Source organism: Heloderma suspectum, chromosome 3 (assembly GCF_057233095.1).
Source record: "Heloderma suspectum isolate Gila_16-S chromosome 3, 16-S_ref, whole genome shotgun sequence".
NCBI lineage: Eukaryota > Metazoa > Chordata > Lepidosauria > Squamata > Helodermatidae > Heloderma > Heloderma suspectum.
In genome coordinates, this window is record NC_139460.1 from 9,502,627 (window position 1) to 9,523,314 (window position 20,688).

The following is a 20,688-nucleotide window of genomic DNA, read 5'->3' on the forward strand; positions in this document are numbered from 1 at the left end:
GTTTTTGGCTACTTGCTACACTGACTGGTGCAGAAAGAAGCCACAAAGTCCCCAAGGCACTGGGAAATACTCAAGCTAAACCTATGTCATGTAGACTTTCCAGCGCCAAACAAAAGATGTGTTGAAACCAGTGTCTTCCTTACCTGTCCAGGCAGTATGTGAGAGGTAAACCTGAGTAATTAATCGGTGCCTTCCTGGACCAGGATTTCTAAAGTCTGCTGGTTTAGGGTGGATCACCTGGGCCTGACCATCAGGATATAGTACCTAGAAGGGAAGAGGGGGATTTGTCAGCGCTGGCAGACAGCAAGCAGGGACGCAGGGTTGGTGGAAGTACGTCTTGGTGCAATGGGACCAGAGCAAAGAAGGTAGGGAAAAGGGAGGCAGGACAGGTCTGGCTTGGGACCTAGGCAGAGCAACTGGGGAAGAGCCAATAAAGCTGGGGGTGCCAGGGGGCTTGGGAAGTTCCTCTAAGCAAGGCCCAGGTGGGTGGAGTGAAAGTGGAACCTGGGAAAATAATGCAACTGTTTTAGTGTTTTCTCTACACAGCTTCAAGGAGGCAGCAGAACATAACTTAGGAGCCACCACATTCCGGTTCTAGCCCCGATCATTCCCAACAAGTTCTATAGAAGATACTTAAGGTTATTTTATGCTGTCCCGAATATAAATACAACTTGCCATGCTAAAAAACACACACACCTCTAACGCAAGACAGTTTTGTTTGGCTAACCCTGTATGAGTACTGTCTTCTTTTTTGCATGGATTTCTATATTTTGTAAGTCTGTAAGGTAAGGAGGTCAAATCAGTCGATCCTAAAGGAAATCAACCCTGACTGCTCATTGGAAGGACAGATACTGAAGCTGAAGCTCAAATATTTTGGCCACCTAATGCAAAGAGAAAACTCCCTGGAAAAGACCCTGATGCTGGGAAAGATCGAAGGCAAAAGGAGAAGGGGACGGCAGAGGATGAGATGGCTAGATAGCATCACCGATGCAATGAATATGAACTTGAGCACACTCCGGGAGAGAGCGCAGGACAGGAAGGCCTGGTGTGCTATGGTCCATGGGGTCACGAAGAGTTGGACATGACTTAACGACTGAACAACAACAACAAAGGTCTTTTGAAAATAAAAGTGATTTTCTAGTTCTGTAAGATTAGATCTTGTCACAAAAAACAAGAGGGGAAAAAACAGATAAAACCCAGATTGAATAAAAACATGAAGCACCACCCTTTCAGAGGCAACCCTGGCCAACGAAAGTGAGCGCAGAGGAATCTCCTGCAGCGCTTCCAAAAGAGGCTGAGGCTTTGATTTGGCAAGCTGAAAGGGATTCATAGTAGTGAAGCGGACAACACAGAAACCCAACACAGGGTGTGTGGTCAGGGGATTGATTAATTTAATGTATATCCTGCCTTTTCCTCCAAGCAGCCCAAGGCAGTGGCCATGATCCTTCTCTCCATTTTATCCTCACAATTACCCTGTGAGGAAGGTCAGGCTGAGAGTCAGTGGCAGCCCAAAGTCACCTAGTGAACTTTATGGCCGAGTGGGAACTTGAACCCGGGTCTCCCAACTCCCAGTCCACTACTCTAACCACTGCACCACACTGGCTCTCACAATATGATATGGAACCATCCCACTGACGCATGTACCCACAGCAGTTTGGATATTCTATTTTGTAGAATATCCTATGTGCAGGTTCACCTCTAGGTGGTACAAAATTTGTCTTCCTAAGCATCTCAGCTTTGAAAGCAAGGAAAAACAAAAGAGTGTTTGGATGTAGGTCCTGGCATCTTTACTAAATTAGGCCTGGCTGAACTTTTTGGAAGGCTGGGGCAAAGAAAAAGGCAAGAGCTGAAAAAAAATCACCTAAGCTTTGCGGCCAATGTGGAGCAGTTGGGAGGAATACCTCACACAAATACATAGTTACCGTATGACAAATGTATGTGGGAATTCAGTGGCTATCGGCCAGCAGAGCTAAAATGCAAGCTCCATGTTCGGTAGCAGTAAATATCTCCCAGTACCAACTGCTGGGGAGAAACAGGGACATGCACTGCTTGTGAGTGCTCAGTGGATCTAGCCGACCAGTGCTGGAGGCAGAATGCTGGGAGAAATGGACCGTTGGTCTTACCAATGATGTAATCTTTGTGTTCTTTTCATCTCCATGTGACCCCACCAATTGAGGTGAGGCAGGTAGCTACAAAGGAGAGGGCCTTCTCCGTGGTGGCCCCCCGTTTGTGGAATGCTCTCTCCAGAGAGGCTCGCCTGGCATCAACGCTCTGATCTTTTTATTCCCCAGGCTTTTCAGTCCTTCAGTTGTGTTTTTGTGTTTAAGTGTTACTGTGTTTTTATATCTTTACACTGCTACTGGCTTTCACTTTGGTTTTATTCTGTTGTTTTGAACTTGGGGAGAGCAATCCTATGGGCCCTAGACAGCATCTGGGGGGCCATCAAATAGTTTGGATTCCTGGATCCGAGGTCGGAGACAGCACCCCGACCTCGGACCCAGGAGTCTAAGCTCCCTTCCCCCTCTTCCTTCCCCTCGCAGCTGCTGCCGAGACCTGTGCCTGCACCTCGGAGAGGATGGCAAGCAGGCGTTTCTGGGGCAGAGGGAGGAGACTGGGGAGCGAGGACACAAGCTATCCCCACCCTCCTCCCCTCCCCCTCCACAGAGCCGTAGCTCAAAAAGGCACAAATGCCCGTCTAGCAAAAATGCAGAGCAGGGGGAATGCGGAGATGACACTCGCCTCTGCGCTCCTCCCACTTTGCATCGGATGCCTGTCAGCCTCTGAGCTTGGAGGCCAACGGGCATCCGAATAGGACTGCGCCCTCAAAGGTTTTCATACTATGTTTCATTGTGTTGTATTTTACGGTTTTAATTTTTCTGTACCACCCGGAGAGGTTCGTCTGTTGGGCAGTATAGAAATGCAATAAATAACATAAATCAGTTCTTATTCCCACTACCTGAACTTTAACGGTGCCCTGTGGATCCTGCACGTGTTCCAGAGTTGCATCAACGTCCAGTGCAACAACTAACCCTGATGTGAAGCGCAGCGGGTTGTCCGACTCTCCTGCTGGCTCAATAATGGTGGCAGTCGCTCTGTGGATCTGGTGAAGGAAAGAGGAAAATCAACATACTCTTTGTGACAAATCAGCTACCCGTGCATACCATTTCCAATGCCTTTTTCTTTCCTTCTCCTACCCTACCCCCTGGCCTGCCCTCTCTGGGGGACTTAAAAATGTATTCAGCCTTTGTCAGTTGATAGCTGCAGCAACAGAGAAGCTGCAGCACATGTGAAGAAATTCTATCCACAGGAGCTGAACCAGAATAGCTGCAGGAGTACTAGACAAAACAAAAACAAAAAGGGAATTATTGTCCCTGCAGCAAGGAATAAGCAAAGATGCCATTAATTAAGGAGGAATAGGAAAAAAAGCCAAAGCCATTGGTACTATTTTTTATTTGTTAGGAAATGGAGGGAGCTAGACGGTCATAGGATATGTGGGTTACGGGAACTGACCTCGGAGCCCATGCTCTGAGGTCAACTCCTGGAGAACCGTCTTTCCCCCCGCTTCTGTACTGCCTCCTCGGAAGAGGAGCGCGAAGCAGCCAAAACAGGGCGTTCCGGGGCGGCGGAAATGCTGGTACGACACAACCTATGCAAATGCAGGGCAGGAGAAGCACAGAGGGAACAATCCCTTCCATGCTTCTCCTGCTCTGCATTGGATAAGCGGTTGCTTCCTCGTTCAGCGGTGGCTGCCTATCCCCACAGGATTGTGCCCTAAGCCTTTGGAATGCTCTCACATGTGTGGTCTGAGAGGCAGAAAGTGGAGAACTTTTAGATACCTCTTGAAGGCACAACTGTTTACTTAGGCTTACCTTGACATGTAATTGCACTGCTCTGTTTTATTGTTTCTGTAATGTTTTTAATGTATTTCTTATTTCATATTGTTTTTATACTGGCCTTATGTTCTACTATATGTATTTCTTATCTAAACCACTTGGAGATCTTATAATATCAAGTGGTATATAGGTAGCTTAAATAAATAAATGTTTCAAGCTAGTGCTCTTCAATCAGGGGCAGAATCTCGAAATATAATATACAAAGGTCCCAGTTTGGATGATCATATCTCAGTTTATGAACGAGCCTTTCGCTCACGCATGCAGCCCCTTCCTCCTCCCTTTGCAAGGTGAACAATCAAACCAGGAAGTCTCCAATTAACCACAGTTTTCTGTTTCGCCCAAACTGGGAAACTATTTACCAACTTTGGAACAAGCCAGGATATTAAACCAAGGTTTGAAGTTGGATTAATATCCCGGCTTGTTCCAAACCTAGTAACCACGGTTTGCCAGTTCAGATGAAACAGGGAACTATGGTTAATTAGAAACATCTTGGTTTCATTGCTTGTATCAAGAAAGGAGGACCAAAGGAGCAGCATGGATGGGCAAAACACTTGTTCATGTCTCGGTTTATTAAGCTGAGATATGATCCTCAGCAAAATCATGATATTATAGAAACTTTCATTATATTATGGCTAGGGAACTTTGGGAGGTCTCGGGGCCATCTCTCCACCCCCCTGCCACCCATAAATAAATGGCATCCAGAGCAGCTATGGAGGCCAAAAGGCTCAAAATTAGCTTGTTTTCAAACTCAAGCAAAAAGCTTTTGACCCTCTAAAACTGTGGTTTGAGGGAACCATCATATATACTAATAGTGAGTGCTAATGCTGAGTTATGATAGCAATGCTAACAAAATGGGGCTAGAGAAAGAAGAGGGAGGGATCAGCATGCTTGGGAGAAGCCCAAGGTTTGCAGAAGTCTTTATGGGGAAAAACACTAAGGGGGCAAAAAAGACACAAGGGGGAAGACCCCCCCAGAACAGCCCAAAGAGAACTGAGCATGCTCAGTGGCAACAGAGTGCCGAATGTCTATTGGGGGGAATGGAATGGAGTGTCTTGAAAGAAGGCATTGTCTGTCTGGCTGTCATGTTGAATAGGAGTACTTCACATGGTAACATTTTGTTGCAGGGTCCCATTAGCAGGTGGACGTAACAGCACGCTGTCGCTATTACGAACAAGAAAGTGAATGGGGGAATCAGAGCGAGGGAGCGCATGAACCCAATGCACAGCCCCGATGGTCAAAAGCCAGTTTAGCTGTGGCATCTGAACCAGGCCAGAGTCACGGAGAATGCCTCCGGACGCAGATGGCAAGGCGGCCCACCCACAAGACATCCACCTTCTCTGGGAGAGGGAGGCGAAGGAAGCGACTCTGCCGCAGGGTTGCCTGTAGGATCTTCACGACTTCTGAGGGCTTGGAGGTTACTAGTCTGGGCATCAGGTCGAGGAGCTTGTCCACAAAACTGTCTTGCATGTGAGGGAGCTCAGCAATGAAGCATCTGCAAAGCAGGAAGAGCACACAGAGGTTGAGGCTGCAGGGTGAGGCACTTGCTCCCGTGCGACAGGGCAGGCTCCAGAGCTTCCCAACTCAGGAGGCAATCTGGGGGGCCCACTTGCACGCAGATCTCCTCAGGGACAGGCACAGCACCCTGCTGGTTTAAGCGGCAAACTGGCAGGGTTCGCACAATCGCTGGTCCGACGTCGCGAGGAACCCTGCAGAGACGCCAGCACTCCTTTCATTCAAGCGCTGACTTTCTGCTTCACACAACCCTGAACTGGAACCCTAGTCAGAATCACCAGCCAGGACGAGGTGCAAACTGCACCAACCACTCTGGACGTACCTTGGGGGCGGGGGGGGGGGGGACAGGACAGGTGATGTAGACACTTCCACAGCCCCTGGGAGAAACAAGAGGCTCTAGTGATCTGGAGGACTCCTTTAATACTACAAGGCAGAGCATATGACTAACTAGCACAGAATGTGGAGGCATTTGTGGAATGTTGAAAGACCCAGAGTGTATGTATGAGAAAAAACTAACCCTGCCTGCCCCACCCCGCCAAGGGTTGGATCCAATGCTGGTCGCCTGCTTGCACTGGGACAGGCAACCTGGTGTCCTCCAGATGTTTTGGACTATAACTCCATCAGCCACTGCCAGTATGGCCAACAGTCAGGGGTTGTGGAAGCTGTAGCCCAAATCATCTGGAGGGCTCCAGGTTGTCTACTCCTGCGCTACCAGAATGGATTTCCCCTCTTCCCAGAGTCCTCCATGTGTCCCCTAAATCTACTCCAGAGGATCGGGAAACCCTCTGGAGCGTGTCTAGGGCACACAGGAGGGGCTGGTGGGGCAGGCAAGTCATGTTGCACAAGCGGACTTCCACTCGCATGATTCTCGGATCCAACCCTAAGCTCCATGGATGGGAGAATAAAATATACAGACAATGATCCTGACAACATTACGAGCAGGCCTGCTTTGTGTTCTTTCTGCTTCATTCTCTCTCTTCAGCAGGTTCCAGCACTAATCATTAAGATGCTTTTTAAAAGTATTCAAAACCTTCCCAAAACTGAGTGTGAATTCTCACAAAGAGCAGAGGTGCTGGTAAATATGTGTCTGGGCTGTACCACTTCAAACTTCAGGTGGGAGCTCACATGACTGAATGCTCCTCTCTGAAAGAAGGAAATCCATGCATATGGAAAGCTAGCATGTCAGAGAGAAGACTAGGCTCTGACCTGAGGGCTAGTTTTCTGGGCGCAGGGGTGGTCATTTTTATTTAGAGGCCCATTCAGTCATGTGAGCCCCCACCTGAAGTGGTACAGCCCAGACACAGGCCTACCCACCTCATCCACTCTTTGTGACAGTTTGGCAAGTGAGACAGACACATATGTGGGCCCAAGGAAACCCCAAAGCAAGAAAACGTACCTCTGAAAAGAGTCCACTTCTTGTAAAAACTTCTCACACATTCCAAAGAAAGGTTCTACTCTGTAATAAAGATATAATGCCCATTGTGTATGTATGTATGTATGTATTCATTAATTCATTTATTCAATTTATGACTTGCCCTATAGCTGAAGCTCTCAGGGCAATATACATAATAAAAACAAATACAGTAAAACCAGTAATAAAACTAATTATAAAACACATTTAAAAATGGTTTTAAAAGAGGCAGCAAAAATTCAAAATAATTTAGGAGAGATAAATAAATGAGCAGCTAAAACATGGAGAAAGATTATTTTAAAACACATTAATTTAGAACTGTATTAGCAGTGGGAATTGTTTGTATTGTTCTATTGTTTTGCTTTGTTTTCCATTGTGTCATTGTTGATGTTTTAAATTGTGTGCAGTTTTCATTAATAAGTAGTGCTATTACAAACAGCTGTTAAAAACCTGAATAAAAAGTGTTAATACAAAAAAACCCAAAATCTCGTATCATTAAAAATAAAGCAAGCAGCTGTTAAAAATTCATTTAAAAGGCCTGGGACAATTTAGAAACCTGTATGAAATTTTTGCTGTCATTTAACGTTGCAGTTTCATTTCACATGCCAGCAAGGTGATGCTCAAAATCCTACAAGCTAGGCTTCAGCAGTATGCGAACCGAGAACTACCGGAAGTACAAGCTGGGTTTCGAAGAGGCAGAGGAACTAGAGATCAAATCGCCAACGTTCATGGATCATGGAGAAAGCGAGAGAATTCCAGAAAAACGTCTATTTCTGCTTCATTGACTACGCTAAAGACTTTGATTGTGTGGATCACAACAAACTGTGGCAAATTCTTAAAGTGATGGGAGTACCAGACCACCTCACCTGTCTCCTGAGAAACCTGTACGAGGGTCAAGAAGCAACAGTAAGAACCGGACATGGAACAACCGATTGGTTCAAAATTGGGAAAGGAGTACGACAAGGCTGCATATTGTCGCCCTGCTTATTTAACTTATATGCAGAGTACATCATGAGAAATGCCGGGTTGGATGAATCACAGGTCGGAATTAAGATTGCCGGGAGAATTATCAACAACCTCCGATATGCAGACGATACCACCCTAATGGCAGAAAGCAAAGAGGATCTAAAGAGCCTCTTGTTGGGGGTGAAAGAGGAGAGTGCAAAAGCTGGTTTGAAACTCAACATTAAAAAAACGAAGATCATGGCATCTGGCCCCATCACTTCCTGGCATATAGAAGGGGAAGAAATGGAAGCAGTGACAGATTTTACTTTCTTGGGCTCCAAGATCACCGCAGACGGTGACTGTAGCCATGAAATCAAAAGACGCTTGCTCCTTGGGAGGAAAGCTATGGCAAACCTAGACAGCATAGTAAGAAGCAGAGACATCACCTTGCCGACAAAGGTCCGTCTAATCAAAGCTATGGTTTTCCCAGTAGTAATGTATGGCTGTGAGAGCTGGACTATAAGGAAGGCTGAGCGCTGAAGAATTGATGCTTTCGAACTGTGGTGCTGGAGAAGACTCTTACGAGTCCCCTGGACTGCAAGGAGGTCAAATTAGTCCATCCTAAAGGAAATCAACCCTGAGTGCTCATTGGAAGGACAGAGACTGAAGCTGAAGCTCCAATATTTTGGCCACCTAATGGGAAGAGAAAACTCCCTGGAAAAGACCCTGATGCTGGGAAAGACTGAAGGCAAAAGGGGAAGGGGACGACAGAGGATGAGATGGCTAGATAGCATCACCGATGCAATGAATATGAACTTGAGCACACTCCGGGAGAGAGCGCAGGACAGGAAGGCCTGGCGTGCTATGGTCCATGGGGTCACGAAGAGTCGGACACGACTGAACGACTGAACAACAACAACGTTGCAGTTAACTTCCATGACAGGAATGATGACATTTCACACCAGAACTCAGGCATATGGGAAACTAGTTAGCTTAACATGCACAAGAAACCCTCCAGTTTAAATCTCACCTTAGCAATAAACCTATTAGGAGGCCTTCAGCAAACCACGATCTCCCAGCCTCAGCATCCAATTTGCAACGGGGGGGGGGGGACGACACACACAACGACACCACCCTTTGGCCAGGACCCAATCCCAGCATTGCTGGCACATCACACTAGTAGTTACCCAAAGTACCCAGCATTTTCTGGACCCCCCACAACTTCCAACATTATTGGCCTTTGGGTACTTTATCTTTCAGCAAGGGCCAGCCGTTCCAAATCCCAGATAAAATCCTTACCCTCTCGTAGTCCGCACTGTTACTATCAGTTGCAAGGCCTTCGCCTGTAGTCTCATGTGGTGGATGATGACCACATGGCTGTGTTCCACGCCGCTGTACATGAATTCCATCTTGTATGTTTCTTCCATAATCTAGACAAGAAGAAGCACCACATTCTCAACCCTGGCAGATTTCCCATTGGGCTTCCACTGGAAAAAAATCTGTGTGTCTGTTTCAAATGCAGCTGGATATAACATGGCAACCTCAGGGAATCCATATTACCATTATAACACTGCTCTAAAATGGCTCACACCCTCTGTCCTGATGATAACTTGGGGAAACTTGGCAATTCTTCTAAAAGTGATTCGTACTTTTGAGAATCTGTAATTTAAGTACATTGACCAGGATCCAGATGGGTGTGTATGTATGTGTGTGCAAGCATGTGTGTCTGTTCTTAACTCATTGGGGGCGGGTGGGGGGAATGAAATGCCCCAGAATTTTCAGTGATCTGTATCAATTCAGGGCCAACCCAATAGATTTTGCTGCTTGAGACAAAGAACAAGATGGCGCCCCCTCCCATTCCATGTAGAAAAGCTGACTAGACTAGCAGCTGAAGCTTTTTGAACACTGGTGATGGGACAGCAGACTAGCTTAGGGGGGCACAGGGCAAACTGTATGACACACAGCTCTCTCCTCTGACACCTTGCTACCTCCTCCCAGCATCTGCCGCCCGAGACAACCACCTCACTCTGCCTAATGGTAGGGTCGGCTCTGCTTCAGCTTCTAAAACGTGTCCATTTTTTTAACAACACTCCATGGGCTTAAAAGGCAGTTTAGGGATTAGGCACAAGCACTGTTCAAATAGGAAGGGAGGGGTGGAAATAGTGGATGCTCCAAGGGAAGCTCAATACATTATGCACATAAGCAATTTTGTCTCCCCACCTCCCACCTTGCATAATTTTTTTGAGCGCTGCTCATTCGGGCTAGGTGGCCAACATAGCCACACCCTTAATCCCTGGGAATTTTATTCATCTACATTTCTGTCCCTTCTCCAAGTACTGCACATTCACATTTGAAGTTGTACTACCATAAGGGCTAGAAGCCTGTGTTGTCGCGTTTTAATAAAAGCTATCAAAAGGCTAAATTCTGAGCCCAGTTCAACATTCTGTTGGTTTTCTATGCTCTTGCAGAATATATACACAACCCTGACCTGTAGGCTAGGTGACTATGACACTACAGTGGGCACATAAATCCAAATGATAGCGGCCTGCTATCCGTCCTTCCATGCTGGGCACAATTTCCCCTAATGGAGCCCAATTCCTGTATTGCAAAAAAGAACCTGTAAACTGGACCCTTAGACCAGGGCACTGAGCTCCTAGGAAAGCCACCATAGTTCAGGTTTGAGGTTCAGAAGCTTAACTGCCTTTTCCCCACATCTCTAGCAACAGCCAGGCTGTGAGCCAGCAGCTTCCGACAGATGCTGACAAATGCTTCAGGGCCAATCTTTGAATTCACTGGAGATTCATTTACAGGCTGGCTCTGTAACGATTTCTTCTCTCCTTGTTAACTTTGGGCTCTGTGGTTCTAAAGCTTGGAAGGCTATTCCTTTTCCTGTCACCTGCAGGCCAGCGGCACGTAATGGAGGAAAGTAAGCCCACCTCCCCGCTCCAGTTCAGAGAGTTTTGCCTCACATCAAGATGTGCCTTCCTCCCATCACCCTCCTCCCCCGCTCTACCTGTTTTGCTGCGGCCAAGGCCAGAGCGTTCTGCTTCAAGTACAGGGGGGCCGCCACGTTCCACAGCTTCTCCTGGAGAGCCTGCAAAAGACGCCCAGCCACGACTGAGAGACGTTCAGCACAAAACAGAACCGAACGGTCCTCTGGGACATGATGGCCGAAGGCACAGAGAAAAGGCTTCCCCTTCGGAACATTACGAGCAGCCCGTCAGGATGAGGCACGGAAAGGGCCCGTCTAGTTTGCTTGCCCACAGTGGCCTGCCAGATGGCTCCAGGAAGCCCACAAGCAGTGCATGAGGGAAACAGCTCTTCCTCGCTGTTGTTTCCCAGCAACTTGTACTCAGAGGCATCCTGACTCTGATGCTGTGAGTTCCTTTAAGCCAGGGGCGAGGGGGTAACACATGCACCCCCACACACTCCCTAAAAAAATGGCTAGCCGTAATCTGGAAAAAAGCTGAATTTAACCCTTGTAGCACCTTAGAGCAGTTTGCCATTGAAGTTCGGTGGAAAACCAGCAATCTCCCCTTTTAAAAATTGGAGGGGGGCGCCCTGCAGATACATGGCACCCTGCAAAGTGCGGCCCATGGGGCAAATATGGCCTCCGAACCTCCCGCAGTTGCCCACCCCTGCTTTAAGCCAAGCTTCCCCAACCTGGCGCCCCACAGCTGAGATGGTGGGGACAACTGGAGGAGGGCCTCTGAAGACGATCTTAGGAGCCAGGCAGATATATATGGGATGATTCCCATATCCCTATCCTTGAAAGCCCTAAATGGCTTGGGGCCAATACTAAAACAAAAGAGGGCCATTCCCTCGATGCCTTAGTTTTGGGCTTCCTTAGGGCATGTGGTTGACCAACAGGATTCTGGACTAGATAGATCTTTCGATCTGATCCAGCAGGATGGCTCTTCTTCCTCTTTAATTAATATTTATATGGAGTTTTGTTTTTAGTTGATAACAACACAACAAACATAACCATAACAACAAAGAGGCAAACTAAAAGAGAACAGAGGAAGGCATTCTGCTCATTCTCCAAGTTTCCAGTTTACGGGGGCGTCCTATACCTTTATGTTCCACTACGCACAGAGTTCAGTAAAGGCCTGGGAAGCATCTAATTCACAGCCAGGCTCTTCTGACATCCACTAAACTAGCAGAGCATCCCTAACACTGAATGGGGCAGTCCCCGATCCAGCGAGGCTATGCACGAGGGGCTTTTCCTGCTGCGACAGCTCTGCTCAGTGGTGCCCAAGGCAGTGACGAGGCCACGCCAATACCTCAACACACTTACCGACACATTTCCAAAATCAAATTGTACGGATCACGTACCCAATTTGGAGCACTGAGGGGAGACGGTGAAAGGAGCGCGTTTTTTCTGCTATGCCAGCTGCTGCCGTCACTTCAGAAGCTGCTGAACCAGCTCCTAGCTAATGCTCTGAATCCTAATTCTGGTGACCTAATCTGTTTTCCATGAGCCCCAAACTTCCTGCGCTGTCATTAGGAGGTAACAAATGGGCCATTTCACACTGAGCGAATGGAGGGGGGCTTCCTCTTTGGGGAAAAACCACACAAGACGCGTGTTCCAGTTTAACCGGCTTTGAATCGCTTACGTGTTATTCGCTCGCTGGTTGATTTTAAGGAGCAAAAACAGCACTCACTAATGTGCACCAAGAATGCAGTAAGAAGGTTCAGTTCTATGTACAGAGGAAGGCACACCTGAATGAGAAGCAACTGGCATCGAAGGTAAGCTGCAGAGAAGTCGGCCATCCCAGCCAAGTCGGACTGGAGCTCTCCAAACCTCTGGAGGTCCCTTGAGCAAAGAAGAGGGGCGGAGGGAGGGGGGAGAAGAGCCATTTTATTACTGAGAGAAGGTTAAATGTAAAAAGGGAGGTGCCGTAGCTCAGTGGCAGAGCCCTGCTTTGCACAGAGAAGGTCCCAGGTTTGATCCCCGGCATCTCCAGGCAGGGCTGGAAAAGATCTGTGTCTCAAACGCTGGAGAGCCGCTGCTGCCAGTCAGTGTCGACAATACTGGGCTAGATGGACCAGGGGCCTGACTCAGGATAAGACAACTTCCAATGTTCCTACAAAAAGCTTTTGCGAGTTAATAACCCTCAACATCTGGTCCACTGATACGTTCCCAGGGATGGAGCGGAAGTTGAAGTGAATTGAGTCAGGGCACTTCCAGATGAGGCTTTTATGGTACCATTGCCCTGCTTCATTACAGAATTTTAGTGGGAGGTGTCCAGACATCGTCATCTTCAACTCATAACCCTCCCATGTTTTCCCACCACTTGTCTCGTCTTTTCTCTTACTGCAGAAAATCCATTAAGAAAGAAAAGGCGGAACAGTGGCACAAGGCCCTCTCGCACTAGGAGCCCTCTGGCTGGAAGCGAACCCAGTCAACAACCCCTGGAAAGATCAAGAAATCATGACTTGCCTCTTTTTTGTTGAGAGTTTTTTATTCATGGCTGTGTATGTGCCAAGAGTCTGCAGGAACACAGAAAACACGGCCAACGAAGAGGCTTACAGCCTCTAAAAGTTGGAACTCACTGGGGCCAAGGAATAAAATATATCATGCTACAGGCCCTAATTCACCAAGTTGGCTAGCAAAGGTGTCCAACAGCTAGCCTTACATGGGGAAGCATTCACAGGTGGGGATGGAATTCATGCTGGATCTTTTGTGCATCTATTCTTTGACAAAAGATCAGTGCAAGAGGCTTGGACAGGAAGAGGAGGCATTCGCTACGGCCCCAAACTGTAGGGGTGCTTCCAGTTGGGAGGTTCCTAGTGCTACCGATCAAAAAGCATTGCGCAGCTGTTCCATCTTCCTTAACCGGTTATTTTTTTCTGTTAAGAAAGGGGTCAGAAAAAGTGTTGGGAAAGCATGGGAGGGCTACAAATGGAAGACGGAGTCACCTGGATCACCTACAAAATTCAGTGAATGAAGCAGTGCGATTGTACAATAAAAGCCTCGTCAGGAAACATCCCGGGAAGCCCCTTCCTCTCCACTGTAAGGGAAACAGAAAGCGAGAGGACCCAGCACAGCCGAGGTCCTGCTGTTTGGGGTTGTTCAGATTAACAGCAGGGGGGGGGGGGAATGCAGTGTTGGTTGTTTCCCCTGCCCTCGCACACACAACCGGGACTACCCTAATTACCCACACCACATGGCAGGTTCCCGTGTCGTCTGTACCAGGCGTGCGGCATGTGCACAGTGCATTTTCATCTACCCTACAACCCCTATCACAAGCAGTGGGTTGTAGGGTGGGTGAAAATGCACTATGCACATGCCACACACTGGGTTAGGATAACGCGGCAACCTGCAACATGGTGCAAGTAATTAGGGTAAGCCCAGTCATACGACTGACATGGGCAGGAAAAAAAACCGACACTTCACTGTTTCCCCGCTGATCGTCTGAACCCGGACTCTGTCTATTTGCCCCCACTCCATCAGATGCTGCTTCAGAGCTAGTATTCATAGTAGCACAAAGAGCAAGACCTCAAAACAGAGATCTCAGAGTTTGTGCAGCCCCTCAGGAGTGTATAGCTAGATGCCCAGATAGGCAGTGCTCTTAACAATGCCCTGTTTAACAGGGGTGTGATATTTAAGGGCCAAGGGAAGATGGAAACTGAAAACCACACACAGAATGACAGTGGTCGCCCCAGTCTGGAAAAGGATCACCACATCCTCCTCATTTTTCTGAAACAATTACCGAATAGTGAGTTCAAGCAGCTCCTGAGTGCCCAGCGGGTCGAGGTGCTGAAAATTGAAAACTCTTTCGAGGCTCTGTTGCAGAAATTCCTGGGAAGGGTCATCCTGGAGAGTGAGACTGGCAGACATGGGTGAGGACGCCAGCTTTTTCCCGGGCAACTAGGCACAAAACAGAACAGCGGGCAAGAGGAGCCAGGTTCAGCAGATCGCATTCCACCCAACTCGCGCATACCGCAACGTGCTTTCTAACCTGGGATTTTCCATCTCCCGTCCACACCTTTGCTATGCAGCCCTCATGTCCTGGGCTTTAGTGACTGTTCTCCAGGGCAGAATCAAGGATGGGGCACCTCCCATTGGAAACGTATAACAAAACTAAGGCAGCTCCAAGGCACTGGATTACTGTTCTGGAAGTACTGCCGCAGAGTGAAGCTAAAGACTCATGATGAGGACCGGCCACAGTAGAATTCATCCCTTTAAGTCAGGGGTGGGTAACCTGCGGCCCTAGGGCCATACGCGGCTCTCTGAGTCATTTCAAAAACCCTCTGGTTGTGATCGGTTCAGACGTCTAGCAAGAGTGATCTGTCCCTTCCCTGGCAGCCCACTAGGCAAGAAGAGGGAGACAGAGAGAAAAGGTGGTAGCAAAAAGTAAGAGAAAAGGGGTGATCCACCCACTTTGGGCTTCAGCTCTGCCCACTGCTGGCATGTGGCCCTTGATACATTACCCAGGAGGGAACGCGGCCCTCGACAGGAAAAAAACAAGTTGCCCACCCCTGCTGTAAGTGGACCAAGCCCTGCGGGTGCTCACCAATATTAAGAGGGTGGCATCCAATAATTGGTAGAACAATGATGAAACAAGCTGTGCCTCTCCTGTCACCATTTCTAACCAGGGAGGCAACAGCCTCTCCACCAACCTGGATTCAGAGATATACTGCCCCTGAACATGGAGGCTCCACATCACCTTCATGACTTATTGATAGCCTTCGATCAACTTGCCCTCCATGAATTTGTCTAATCCCCTTTGAAGGCTGTCTAACTTAGCGGCAGCGACCACATCTTGTTGCAGAAAATGCTATGTATTAATTATGCGTGTGTGAAGTAAGTCACTTTAGAAGTAGCAGAGTAGTGCCAGGGATCACAGGGACGCAGCGCTAGCACTTTTTGATTAGCAGGGACGCTGGGGTCATCTGCCCCCCACCTCAGACTTCCTGGTTCCCTCTGAGCTTAGCTGCAATCCTCAACGTTGCTGGGAAGAAATGGATTTTTCCAGCAACAATGTATTATTGTGAGTGATTCCTGTTGTAATGCAAAGTATTTTGGGGTGGCCTGGGCTCAAATGGGCACTGAAAACCCATTTGCTTTACAAAAGCCCTGCTTCAGGTGGAGATGAAAAATGTCAGGACTGGTTTGGTGATATGGATCAACACAGCTGCCTGCATCAGCTGCCTGCATTTTTGCCTCTCCTGGATATGGGGTCTGTCATGATGACCACTTGCACTTCTAAATTTACCATGACACCACTGCACTGTAGGCTAAACTGGACACAGAACAGTGTCCAGTTCTGGGCACCGCACTTTAAGAAGGATGCAGACAAACTGGAGAGGGTTCAGAGGAGGGCAACAAAGATGATCAGGGGACTGGAAACAAAGCCCTATGAAGAGAGACTGAAAGAACTGGCCATGCTTAGCCTGGAGAAGAGAAGGCTGAGGGAAGATAGGATAGCGCTCTTCAAGTACTTGGAAGGTTGTCACAGAGACAGGAAGGCCAGGATCTCTTCTCTATCATCCCAGAACGCAGGACACGGAATAATGGGCTCAAGATACACGAAGCCAGATTCCGGATGAACATCAGGAAAAACTTCCTGACTGATAGAGCAATACGACAACGGAACCAGTTATGGCTCTCCCACACTGGAGGCATTCAAGATGAGGCTGGACAGCCACCTGTCAGGGATGCTCTGACTTGGACTCCTGCACTGAGCCAGGGGTTGGACTCGATGGTCTTGCAGGCCCCTTCCAACTCTACTATTCTAGGATTCTAAACGTCCTGGTGTGTGTGTGTCTCTATCTCATATACATACATATATGTACATGGATATATACACACACACACACACCCCTCACACATGCACAGCCTTGTGCTGATCCAAAACACAGCTGCCCAGCTGCAAACAGCCTCAACCACTTGCCACCCCGGGTACAAGGATATGCTAGTCTGGTCCAGCAAGACTGGCAGTTTTAGAACACCCATCTTCAAAATGTGGGATATGCCCACTCAACCTTGAAAAATGGGCTTGGCCTTTCTATGACACCTGGGGCCCCAAAAGCGGTTCCAGCAGGTACCAATGTGCCCACAGACATCCCCCTTGGCACCTGCCAGGCTTCCAGCTCCTCCTGATTTTTGTAGAAAATGGTTTTGTTTTTAACTTTAAACATTGTTGAGACGCAGGCCTGCTGCAAAGCGAAGTGTCCACAAATGCCTCCATGTCCACAAATGCCTCTGGGCCCCACTTAAACCTCAGAGGTATCCTTAGGAAATAAAAACAGGGAGCGGCTGCAGCCCAGCAATTCCTTTTTTAAGTGTGCCCAGACATCCAGGAAAAAAAGGGTAAGCTGTGGGATGGCAGAGTAGCATCTTGCCTGTGAACTCAGATCCCAGCCCTGCCTTGTGCTTCGTTTCTTGGGCTAAATACTTTTCTTTTCGCCTCCCCAGTTTGCCTTCTGGGAAATGGGTGTTTAGTGATTGACCACACCCACTGTGGCAGCCATTTTGTGAAAGGGAAAGTCACCCTGTCAAGAAATCCATTTTCTTTTTGAGATTTAGCTGCCAGTAAAAGCTCCATCTCTTAAAGATGGTCCTGCACACACTCATCAAACCACCTGCATGCATCATCTCACGCTACTTTAGTCTCCAGGCCCTTCAAGGCTGGAGTAGGGTGCTTACCAATTAGATGGCATGATTTCAGCTGGGCTGCTGTGAGAACATCCCACCCCCCTCCTTTCCCGAAAGCCTGAGGAATTTATTCAGCCTGGCAGTGATTGGCTGAGGATGCTCAACTCACAGTTGTCAAAGGCTTGTGGGTATAAAGCATGATGGGCTGATGCTGGCATTTGCCCTCATTTGGGTTCAGGTGTTTTTGTCCTTCATCTTGCTTTTGAGCTGCGACTCCCAGGATCAGTTTGGGGCCCTGTCCTGTTTGAAGACCCCTGCTTGAGTAATGTAAAGGGCAGGTTTAGGTAACTTTTTTGGGGGGTTGCCTAAAGTATTGTTTCCAAACATGCTCTGATTCTTGTATGCCTTTTATTCCTTTTCCTCCCTTTCCCCACTGTTAATGAACCTAATATCTATTTCAAGCATTATGTGTGCTTCCTTCTAAGTAAACCTTGGCACTAAATTCAGAGCCTTCTGGTTGGTTCTGTTAGTGTTTTAAAGTTTACATTTCAGGCCTAGGCCTTGAAGCAGAGGGTGCCCGCTTTGACCCTTATTTCTTAAAGCCCTAGGAGTGTTCTGTAAGGTCTGAGAGTCCCCTAGTTTAGGCTGAGGTGGACGTAAGGAGTGGTGGCAGCCTACTTGGGTAATGGCTTGTCCCTGCCTATACTGCAAGGAGGGAGGGCGACCCCCTCCCTTCACCCCATGGCAGCCATTTTGTGAGAGTGCCCAAGACACTGCCAAAATTCCCAATGTACCCACCAGCCCAAAAAGTTTGGGGACCCTTGTACAACATCAATGCTGGTATTTTACTGTAGAATGTTATGTAGCTATTTGGACCTGGACTGATAGTCTTGTACTTCCATTAATTCTTCAAGACTGGAGGAGAAACACAAACCAGAGATGCCTACCATTCAAAGGAATGGTACTCACAAATAGTTACTCCAACATCAATACCAACTTACTCTCAAGGGAGGGACGAGGTGGGAGAGACTGTCACGCAGGTAAGCGTAATGCCTAAAGGTGTGGTCTGAGAACAGGGCCGGCATCGTCGGGCATGATTTGGCAGCATTGAAAATGAGAACCAAGACCGCAATATCTGTTTGTGCCACAGGTTAAGGGAAAATTAGGATCTTAAATTCTGAAGTGACCGAAGGAACGTTTGTATGTATAGAGAAAAACTCCCAGTGGAAGCTACAGAAATAAAGCTCCCAAGTATGAAGCAACGATGATAGGCTATGGGCCACAGAGGCATCTAACAAATAAAGCCAGTAAGCAATTAGCAACTTGTAAAGGTAATGCTGGAAAAGAAGTTTTGTTCAAAAGGTCCCAAGCAAACTCTAAGTACTTATACAAAACATTAGACTCAGAGGACCGAAGGGACTGGGTAGCACTTTGGAGTTTTGAGGACATGCAAGCAGACATCCTACAGAGCAAGGGTGGACAACTGGGCTGTCCAGGGACCAATTTCCAGCCCCCAAAAGTCCCACTCCTGCTGCTGCCACACCGCCAAATTTTGTGGTGGCAAAAACAAAAAAACAAAAAACGAATTGGCAGCAAACTGCTATAGAGACTCAAAAAAGCCATATTTAGCTTGAAAAGAGGCTAAATTTGACACTTTTGAGTCTCTGTCGCAGTTTGCCACTGAATTTTGGCAGCAAACCACTGGGGGGGGGGGTTGCTGCTGCTGTGCCATATCTTGCCCAATCCTGTGGTATTCAAGTATGTCATCAAACCATGGTTTGCACTAGAACCCAAATCCTAATTCGATTTTTCAGACATGCATCAGGCAAACCATGGGTTAAAGCTGTCTTTCTACTTCCATCTTCTGCCTCCTTAGCACTCCAGTCTTTAAGCAGGGTGGCTGCCAGAAGCAGAGCAACAGCCTCATGCATGGTTCATCAAATCAGCCATCACACCAAACCATAAGTAGCACAGACAATGGTTTGCAAACTCACTTCAATCCACTGTTTCTGATTCTGGTTTGCTAGCCAGGTGCAAACCACAGTTCCGTAACTATGGTTTGCTGTGATCTTCAGGTTCAACCTGAACATTATTCAGAAAGTACAGAGGGTGGGGTGGAAAGAGGATACAAGCTGGGTCATCCATGTCAGGTTCTGGGGTGTCAAAGAAAGGGTGGGTACCCAGCAGTTCAGGAACAAGTGGAAGCACCAGTGTAGGATGCCTGCCTCCCAGGAACTTTAAGCACCTGGAATACACAGATTCAAAGTGGTGAGCATGTAAAAGCTGCAGAGATCCTCTTTCACAATAACTCAAGCAGAAAAACAGCAGAGAATCTCGAAACTAACCAGGTAAATGTCATGGCGAGGTGTTCATGATTTCAAGCCACGCTTTTATGGTCCTAAAGCTAGGAAATTCTTGCCTTAATCATAGGTATTTGAAATATGGATTTGTAGCAATTTTTTTTAAAAAAACAGATTGATATATTTTTAATTGGATTTGGTTTTAGTATTGTATATATGCACAGTATTTAATATCGCATTGTGTCTAGCTCAAAAGGGGGTGGCGGGGAGAAGATACAAATATTGTTATTAATAAATAAAAAAACAGGAGTTGCCCAAAATGAAAAGGCTGTTACAAAAAGTGTTCTCAGCACCAAGCCATCATAAAAAGGTCTCTCGATCCAGGCAGGATGTGTGTTTTTTTAAGTCAACTTTTCCAAACCCAAAATCATTTTTATTGCAATAACCAATTAAAAAAATAATTGATGTTAAGAATTATGAATTACTGATGTTAAGAATTATGGCTCAGGATGGAAGCCAGTGTTAGAAAGCCAGTGAGGTATAGAGGTTAGAAAGTTGGATTAGGACTGTGGAGACGTGGTTTCAAGTCCCCACTCAGTCATGAAGTTCACTGGGTGACTCTGGCCAGTTACTTAGGGTGCCATCCTATGCATGTTTAGACAGAAAAAAGTCCTACAACTTCCACCATTCAGGGAATTGTAGGACTTTTTTCCCCCCTTTTAATGATCAACTCCCTTAATCAGGCAGATTTTTATTCTGAAGTATGAATGTTTTTAATACAAGCACATAAACAGAGACAGTTTTCCACTCATATGAAATTAATTGACCAAGATTTTAACTTAATCAATTAATCGACCAAAATGTCTTTAAATTGGGAGACAGCCCGGACTGTTATTGTCAATCCATTTATGTTTTTAAAATGCTTGCGCAATAAGATTTTGACAGGCCAGGTCACCATGTACTTGGGACTGAGTGAACAACAAACCTGACTGGCTAATCCCGTGGCATGTAATCAGTTAAGTA

At 47.2% G+C, this 20,688-nt stretch overlaps 1 protein-coding gene across 4 annotated transcripts in view; it reads right to left on the reverse strand.

The window, feature by feature from the left end:
* The window catches only part of INTS4 (integrator complex subunit 4), a 50,855-nt gene that overhangs the window by 2,323 nt on the left and 27,844 nt on the right, over window positions 1–20,688 (reverse strand). For 3 of the 4 annotated variants that reach the window (XM_084842471.1, XM_084842472.1, XM_084842470.1), the window contains exons 13-22: window positions 19,495–19,610; window positions 18,367–18,500; window positions 14,478–14,635; window positions 12,484–12,577; window positions 10,775–10,855; window positions 9,061–9,191; window positions 6,802–6,861; window positions 5,226–5,385; window positions 2,957–3,100; window positions 144–264 (exon numbers count right to left, since the gene is read on the reverse strand). In XM_084842471.1, coding sequence (XP_084698597.1) covers window positions 144–264; window positions 2,957–3,100; window positions 5,226–5,385; window positions 6,802–6,861; window positions 9,061–9,191; window positions 10,775–10,855; window positions 12,484–12,577; window positions 14,478–14,635; window positions 18,367–18,500; window positions 19,495–19,610 — 1,199 coding nt within the window. The remainder of the gene's footprint in view (window positions 1–143; window positions 265–2,956; window positions 3,101–5,225; window positions 5,386–6,801; window positions 6,862–9,060; window positions 9,192–10,774; window positions 10,856–12,483; window positions 12,578–14,477; window positions 14,636–18,366; window positions 18,501–19,494; window positions 19,611–20,688) is intronic. The other variant, XR_014788945.1, reaches the window with a different exon arrangement.